The sequence below is a fragment of the Bidens hawaiensis genome, unplaced genomic scaffold (genome assembly GCF_021521415.1).
Source record: "Bidens hawaiensis isolate Kalapana, Puna unplaced genomic scaffold, B.hawaiensis_p1.1 tig00026342_1, whole genome shotgun sequence".
Taxonomy (NCBI): Eukaryota; Viridiplantae; Streptophyta; class Magnoliopsida; order Asterales; family Asteraceae; genus Bidens; species Bidens hawaiensis.
In genome coordinates this window covers 178,160-186,749 of record NW_027505068.1, presented here as the reverse complement: position 1 = coordinate 186,749, position 8,590 = coordinate 178,160, and the positions used below count along the sequence as shown (strand labels likewise).

The following is an 8,590-nucleotide window of genomic DNA, read 5'->3' as shown; positions in this document are numbered from 1 at the left end:
TCACAAGCTCTTTTGTTAAGGTTCGGTTTTTAACCATAAGCATCGAGATGGAAACTAAACATATCTATTTATTAAGTTATTTCACACAATATTGATGTTTTAAGTTTGTGTTGAACCTATCACCGTATCATAAATTATATATGTTTTCCTCCCCTAGAGATCTTAACCATGTATAAACATCAACAACAAATTTCCTATCATCTCTTGTACATGCGAAACTCTTAATCAAAGAACATTAATAACTTTGCACCATAATCATGACTAGTTTATATCAAATAACTAAATGCAAAAATAATATACACATGACCTAAAACTATGTAGAAGCATGCTTCTCACGTTGTGATTAACACATACATTTTTTAAAAAAACTGATTTTTTCGTTAAACTCGTTTTTAAAATTACAATTTGAAACGAATAATACAAACCCCATCCCAAACATATAGCATTGATTGTCCCAATGAAACGTTTATGTTAGAATTTGATTAAAGATGATATATATATTTGAAAAAAAAAACACTTAGAATAATAATAAAAACTAAAATCTAAAACTCAATTTCACAGGAAACACGGTTCCATTTAGCGTATGCAACAAGCTTTTTAAATCCCTAATTCAATAATTTTTCGGTAAGCGTGTCTTCAAGTCATACATCATTCTTCATGTTTTGAAAGATCAATAACATTTTCTTCCACTTCATTGTCATCACCCACAACCCACTATAAAATAATCGGCTCTTCAACAATTGAAGGAGTTGGCGAGGCATTATTCTCCACAACTATGTCTTCAACCTCTTGTTCCGAAACTTTAACCTCCACTTCTATTCTTTTCTCAACCATGGAGGTGTCATAGTAACAAAAACATGACGAGTGCTAACAGAACCATTCTCAACTTCTTTTGTCAATGTTTGATTTTCAACCATAAGCACTGAGATGTGAAACTAAACACATATCCATTTGGAAAGGTTCATGAAAACCAGTCAAAGGCATTTGTGGTTGTGGACTTGTGGGAGTGTTTTCGGTTAGTCACTCAGTCAAAGCTTCAACTAGATTTCAAAGACACTGGGTGAAAAGAACTAGCGTTCCATTTGATAAAGTCTCTCTAGAGGATTGATTACCTACTAAATACGAAGAGTCTTTGTGTAAGCGAGAGCCGATAGAGACAAAGGACGGGCCAGGAAAACAGAGCTATGCCTGACATGTTGGAGCTTAGCGGATCTTCAAGTTAATTGACGAGAAGGCAACTACCGTCGTTGAGAAAGTAATTAATAGTGGTACAAGACTACAAGTTTACAATGGGTGGCGGTCTTAAAAATTTCAAGCCTCCAAGTGGAAGATTATTGGATATTTGGTGGCCTGGGCGTTGGTTTGGGGCCGGTCATTTGCTAAAGATCTTGAAGACATGTTTTTTTTGGGTTTAATGAAGATTGTAGACATTGAAGGTTTTTTGGTACGGCCTTATAAGGTTATGGCCGGTTTATATTTTCTTGTTCAAAAATGGTTATTTCCTAATATGTATCCGTTTATATGTTATCGTCTACTTGTAATTCCTCATCGTAAGTGGTGAGAGCATAAAGCAATAATAAATTCTTGGTTGCAGCTTGTGGATATATGTCAGTTTATACCTAACCATGTAATCCTTGTGTTTTTTTTATCTACAGTTTATTTGGTTGTGTGTTTACAACGCGATCCTTGCGTATACTACATTAAGAGTACATATCCAATGTATGAGCTCTAAAATGTTGAATGAAATCTAAAATCACAAAGAAAAAGTTTATATTTTTCACTTATGATTGATCATGGGGGAAAAGACATTATTAGTATTATAGCTTTGTTACAAATTATTAAAAGAATCATTTCAAACACATAGAAAGCAACTTATCAAACATGCTGGCAGCCCTCAAGTTTCTCATTTCTCCCTTCAAACTTGATGTACTTGTACCAGTTTGCCACTAACAAGTAAACCACAAAATCAGCACTTGTCAAAATGGCTAACAAAAAGTAAAAGTTGTCCAAGTGACCCTTGTTCAGATTTCCAGGAATCCATCCAGGCATTCTATCACTACTAGAAATCTTCATCACAATTGTCACAAGCAGACTGCTCACATAGTTCCCTAGCGAAATCGATGTCATACATAGCGCGCTTCCAAAGCTTTTTAGTCCATCTGGTGCTTGCCCATTAAAGAACTCCAACTGCCCAACATACATGAACACCTCTGAAGCTCCAATAAGTACATATTGTGGGACTTGCCAGAATATGCTTAAAGTACTCGATCCTTCGGTCTCTTTATATTTCAGCCTGAAGTGTTCAACAATGCCGGCTACCACCATTGCTAATATAGCTATCTCAAGGCCGACTCCCATCCTTTGAAGCTCGGTTAACCCTCGTGGACATTGGGATTTCTTAACCCTCGCTACTAACGGATCAAGAACACGTCTATATATGAAAATGAAGGCAGCAACACTAAGGATGTCAAAGGTGGACATGCTTGCTGGAGGAATGTGAAAGTCTGAGATGTTAGTTTTCATAGCAGCTCCTTGTTCCACAAATAAAGAGGCCATTTGGGTGAATACCACTGAATAAAGAATAGTGCATAGCCAAATTGGAAGGAGTCTTAAAATGCATTTCACTTCTTCAACTTGTGTTACTGTACATAGGCGCCAAGGGTTGTCGATATCGACATTTTCATTCAAGTTTTCCTTCGAGGTGATAACCGCAGCTCTATCCAAGAATCTGATTTAGCAAAAATAAGTAATAGAATCATTAGAATCTGCCAAAAAAGAAAAGCATATTTGATTTCAATTATTATTAGGTAAAAATCATACTTAAAGCCATTGGTGTGAAGAATATTTCTGCTGCCATTATTTGCATTGTCTCTGCCATCAACTTCATATAACTCATCTCCATCAGAAGGGATCTCAACCTTCCATTTCCTGAATGAAGCAACCACAACCTGGCAAAATCTTGACAATGGATTCCCACTGGGTACAAAATGGCGATATCTTGGCGTGCCAACGAGGAACAAGATCAATGCCACAAGAGCAGAGCCCGCTGACGCCCAGAACCCTAATGCCCACATGCCTTTGTCTTCAAAATACCCTATTATAGTGTTGGAAAAGAGGGATCCAAGATTTAGTGCCAAGTAGAAGTAGCTAAAGAATGATACTTTTCCAAGTGCTTCATTCGGGTGATCCTCATCAAACTGATCTGCACCAAATGTGGCTATGTTGGGTTGGTACCCTCCATTGCCAAGGGCGATAAGGTAGATTGAAACGTAGAACATAGCCGATGCGAAACTTGAGTGCTTCCCGCATGGATTCGTATCAGTTCCGCATCCCTCGGGTTTCACCAAGCATATGTATGATGAGAGTGATAACGATATCAAGCCCTACCCAATATCAAAACAAATATATCATTTCAGTTAACAAACCGAGTTCAGTTTATAAATATTGATTCAAAACACAAACTAAACTCTAGAAATTCTAGCCATGCATACATATTGCGCACAACCAGTAACATGATCATATTATTGATCAAAGTAATATAGCTTTTTGAAACATACCACTACAAAAATGGCTTGGAAGATGGCACAAGTTTTGTAACGCCCCCAATACGAGTCACTAAGAAATGCACCTAGGAGCGAGAAAATATAGACGGTGCCGGTCCATTTACTAACACTGTTTGCGGCTTCAGCGTTGTCTTGACCCATTACTCTAGTCAGGAACAGAACCAAGTTCACCCCTACTCCAAAAAATGCTAGTGTGGCTAGCCCTTGGTTCACTGTTTTCCATTACAGGACAAACACATGTTAGGTCTACATACTTTTATAGAGTAACATGGTATGTGGTTATAGTATTAAAGTTTCTTCATGGTTTTAGAAGAAAGCATTACCAAGTATGAGGATGGCTGCAAACCATGACCCCGTTGTTTCACGAACCGCTGGTTGGCCTTTCCTATCGACTGATCCATCGAGAGTGCATTCTTCGTTCTTTTTCGCCTTTTTCTCCTCGACTCTTCTCTGGAGACAATCATGAAAGCCATTTAGGTTCAAGTAACACAAAAAGTATTAAGTATATACATACAAAGAGAGTTAATTGATTTCTATTCTTATATAGTATAGCTATATATAGCTAATTAACATGGATATTGATCATCAAGATTCTGGGACTACATCGTCATATTATACCGATCCTTGATGAACAACTTGTATGAGTTTGTTTAAGTTGATGTTTCAGTAGTTGTAATTAGTTGGAGGTGACAAAGATTCCTCAAAGCACTCCAATTTGATACAGATTACACCAATATCCATATCCATCTATTTAACTAGTTTCTCCAAAAAGAAACAAATAAGATTTCAGAATCAACCAAAACTAACCATTTTAACTATGTTGAAGCAATCCATAATGTATAGATTGTTGCTCTTGTTGATGATAGATAGATATATGTATATATATTATATGTAGAGATAGAGATAGAGAGAGATCAGAGGAGTGAATGGTGATGTGGGATGGAGAAGGGTGGCTATATATAGAAGATGAATACTTTAGAGGACTCATGATCTTCATGGAAATAGGTAGTTCGGCGAAAGTGGAGCTTACGTAAGGAATTTGGTAGTGAAAATAATATCATCAAGTTGTGTATTTTTTATAATATATGTCTATTTCACACGTCTCTATATATGTATGTGTTACAGTGTGTTACACGATTGAAATCCACTTGAGAAACAAATTAACATAAAAGCGCAAAAAGTAACTGCTGGAAATCAAAAAAGCAGATGCACATATTTGCCATCACCACTTTGGTGGGATGGTAAAGGCTTTGGCCTTTGGGTGAGAGGTCCAAGGTTTGATTCCTGGCATTGGCGGTATAATGTAAATAGTAGGAGGAAAAGCTTGAACATTCAAAAAAAAAAATGCACATATATAATATTAGATATATTAATATTATTAGTTTTCTGGTCATGTGGTTACAAGTTGTGGCCTAGCTCGTGCGGATATATCCAAGGTGGAGTCAGCAGTCAGTGTGATTCATTGAATATGTTGTTCACGTAAAAGTGGCAGAAGACCGGTGTTTTGACATCACAAACAAGCAATCTCATTGTGTTTACAACTGTATTTTTTTTTTTATAAATAATCGAAGTTTTATATAATTTACTTGGTCGACAAGGATGTTTGTTTTGTGTGTTAGTCAATGGCGTTAATCACAAAATATCTTAGATGAGAAGAGACCCTAAGTTATCAAAGTTTTGAGTCATTAATAATTGATAATTCTGCTGATTGTATATTACAAAATTTTAATTTGTCTATTTCATTTCGACTGCGTGATTCTAATTGTAACAAAATAGTATTAGAGATAGCCGGTTAGATCATTTCCAATGTTGGGTACGACATCTCTTAATTTGTCCTCCATGCTATTGTAGTATATATGCACCGATGACGCTCTTTTGAACATGAAAACTATGCTCTCTCTATCTCAGTGTCTCTCCTCGGCATCGACCACTACATCCTCCACGTTAGTTCATGAACACCACGAGCGCCAGTGAGGTGCTCTTACGGTGTGATAACTGATAAGTGCCTCTTGCATATTCTTGAATATTGGATGTTGTTACTTCAATATATTATTTACTCTTTGCACATCCAAAAATATTGTAATAAAAGTATTAAGCAAGACCAGTTACATATTAATAAGATTAACATTTGAATACTATAATTAATGTCATCGTATAATCGTATTGTTAATCACCTAAAAGTCTGTTTAGAAAAATTAGCTTTTATACGTACTTAGTTTTATTTTATGTACCAAAAGTGCGCATACAAATATGATCATTTTGGGGTTCAAAAAGTTTAATGAAAAAAAATCTAGGTAATATTATCGAAATTAAGCACCAACGTTATTTTATAACAGAAAATTTTGAGCTTCTAATAATAACTTACCATAATACAATTTATATAAGATGCTGATGTGCTAAAAAGACCAAATTAATATTAGTAACTATAGCACACGAATCAGAGATATGGTATTATTAGCATATTTAGTTCAGTAGTTATTATACTTCACTAATGGTGATGCATTATTAGGATTTATATTATATACGTGCATGTTGTATTTATCTCATAAGTAAAACTTTGTTAACCTATATGATAAGAACACAAAGAAAATTTGTCTTAACTATAGTTGCACTGTCAGAGAATAATTAAATACTAATTATCTAACTTTCTATTCTTCATATCAACGACACAAATCTTTTTCTCATGTGATTTACTTGATCCCGTTGGTTAGCGAGAAATTGATAGATCTAGTCTCGAGGGTTTACCAATAATTAACGAGTTTGTCATGGTTAAAAAAAATCCAAAGGAATATATAAGGTATTTGTGTATTCAAAATTTGGGTTAAGAAGTATCTGAGTATCTATAATTCACATAGATTTAAATCTTTTTAGGTTTTAGATAATATGAAATATGGTATTAAACAAAAAAATCATGTCATAGCGTATATTATAGCATAAAATAAATATTGGAGCTCACCACGGCAAAGGCATTATTTTGTTTTAAACATGTAATCCTTTTGTTTTAGTTATGGTGCCATAACGTACGTAAATACCCCAAACAACTTCGTATATATTGACTCGTTGCCGTAACAATCAGATTTACCGACTGGAGTAGCCTAACGAACGTAACCAACATCGACGGAATTCGCGTCGACTTGCTACCGAAACAGTCGTGTATTACCGCACATACCAATTACATGCACATTAATGCACCGCCACAACTCGACGGGTATAAAAATAGTTCAAATTAAATAGGAACGTGATATTGTTGGACGCATATAAACCAGTTGATTACCAAACTTTTGATGTCATTTTCACAATCTCTATGTTGCCCACCACCGTGTTGGTGTGTGATTAAGCTGTCTTGACGTTGACATTATCTTTTTTTGAAACCAATAAGGTTTTGTTTTTTTACCTTTTCCCTTTTTTGAATATCAAAATCATAAAGTTTCAAAAGCATATTTTAGCATATACATAACTTCATAATTTCTTGATTGATGAAATAATCCATGTGCTCCAAATAACAATAATTTTTTTTTGAGTAATAATAATCAAATATAATTTACTATAAAACGATTACAATAAAGTGGCAGACAAACGGGCAACAAGCTGCGCCGCAACCCCATTTTGAATAACAAAGCCAATCATGCTAAAAACGAAGCTTTGGGACCTAGAAGCTGAAGAGGTTCCGTGTACGACGCGCTGAACCCTACTAAAAAATTTCACAGCCTCTGGGGCCAGAAAACCAAATGTATCAAAGGCAAATGGTAGAAAGACATGTTGATTATCTAAACAAGTTTTCTCGTGTTTAACAACTTTGCCCGATTCAGCCTTCAACGCAGCCTGACCCACAACAAACCCACGGTCCCTGAGCCCAACAAGAGGAGACACTCTTGTAAGATCCACACAGGCGTGTTTCCCCTTTGCCCACCCGAACACAAGAATATCAGCCGGTCGTAAAGTAGACCTCCCTTTAAGAGGATCCGTGAGAAAGTTAACAGAGGCCTCCTTTTAGCAGAAATCCCTGCCCGTTTAAGAACATCCCTAACCAAATCATGTCTGTATTTAAAGCCAGACAATTATTTGCAATGCACCGCATGATCACCAAAAGATTGATTATCAATTACGTCACGACCCGATCTTATGCGCTATCTTACGTCCTTGTTCACGGCATCACAAGTCTGAACTATGTATATATATGATACCAGGTTTGAGTCTCAATAGTTGTAAGAAGAATCCTGATCACGCTGAGAGGAAAAATATTGTATTGCGCATAAATGGATGCTTGGCCCAATCAATGTAGCTCTCTACTCGATCAACTTTATTTAACTATCTCGCAAATGAGGGATTTAGGGTCGTCTCGAGGTTTCAGAATCAAACTGTTAAAAACATCCTGTTACACGTATTCAATTTGATTTTTTATAGGATGCAAGAAAAAAGGAGTTCAAAGTTCAAACCATGATATCAAAAAGAATACCTGATAAATTAGGTATCAAACTTACTTTGGTATGAGTAAACATTGTACATTAATGTATGATCACTACAGCCGACAAGTTTTTTCCACACTAACAATGACTTGAAGCTGCATATACAATAAATCAGATTTTTCAATAAAAATATAAATCTAGCAGGACATTTTGATTCTTTTGAAATTAAAATATAAGAAAAATACGATTTTTTTAGTTGTTGATAAGATTCTTGATTCATGATTCTTGTAACAATTACTAATTAAAATAGTTGTTAGTTTAAACTAAATAATTGATAATTAACAACATCAAATATTATTAAACTATTTAAATGATTGATATTTAAGACCTTTTTTATTTAAATGCTTATTACTATGCATGTAGGTAGGGGTGTGCAAATTAACCGCCATAACCATTAACCAAACCATAACCGACATAACCGAACCGATTTTAACCGATAACCGACATAACCACCTTCGCGTCAATGTTTGGGAGGGGGTAACAATCTTTTGGACATGCTTTGTTGAGGTCTTTGAAGTCAATGCACATCCTCCATGACCCGTTGCTCTTCTTTACCATCAC

At 35.4% G+C, this 8,590-nt stretch overlaps 1 protein-coding gene across 2 annotated transcripts; it reads right to left on the bottom strand.

Moving 5' to 3' along the window:
- Positions 1-1,748: 1,748 nt before the first annotated feature.
- On the bottom strand, positions 1,749-4,467 carry LOC143610439 (protein NRT1/ PTR FAMILY 7.3-like). 2 transcript variants are annotated; one of them, XM_077084923.1, is made up of 5 exons: positions 4,380-4,422; positions 3,887-4,013; positions 3,558-3,775; positions 2,821-3,383; positions 1,749-2,728 (listed from the first exon to the last, which is right to left on the bottom strand). In XM_077084923.1, the coding sequence occupies exons 1-5, from the start codon at positions 4,395-4,397 to the stop codon at positions 1,876-1,878; spliced, it is 1,779 nt and encodes a 592-aa protein (XP_076941038.1). In that variant the 5' UTR covers positions 4,398-4,422; the 3' UTR covers positions 1,749-1,875. The 2 variants fall into 2 exon arrangements, with proteins under 2 accessions (XP_076941038.1, XP_076941037.1); XM_077084922.1 differs by having other exon boundaries at positions 1,750-2,728; positions 4,371-4,467.
- Between the last annotated feature and the right edge of the window lie 4,123 nt (positions 4,468-8,590).

Bases quoted from the DNA above. Each gene is read 5' to 3' on its own strand.
- LOC143610439 (XM_077084922.1), bottom strand. From the start codon at position 4,397: ATGGATTGCTTCAACATAGTTAAAATG. The intron at 4,014-4,370 runs GTTAGTTTTGGT...GATTGTCTCCAG, and splicing joins GCTTCAACATAGTTAAAATG to AGAAGAGTCGAGGAGAAAAA. The intron at 3,384-3,557 runs GTATGTTTCAAA...GATATTGGGTAG, and splicing joins TCCAAGCCATTTTTGTAGTG to GGCTTGATATCGTTATCACT.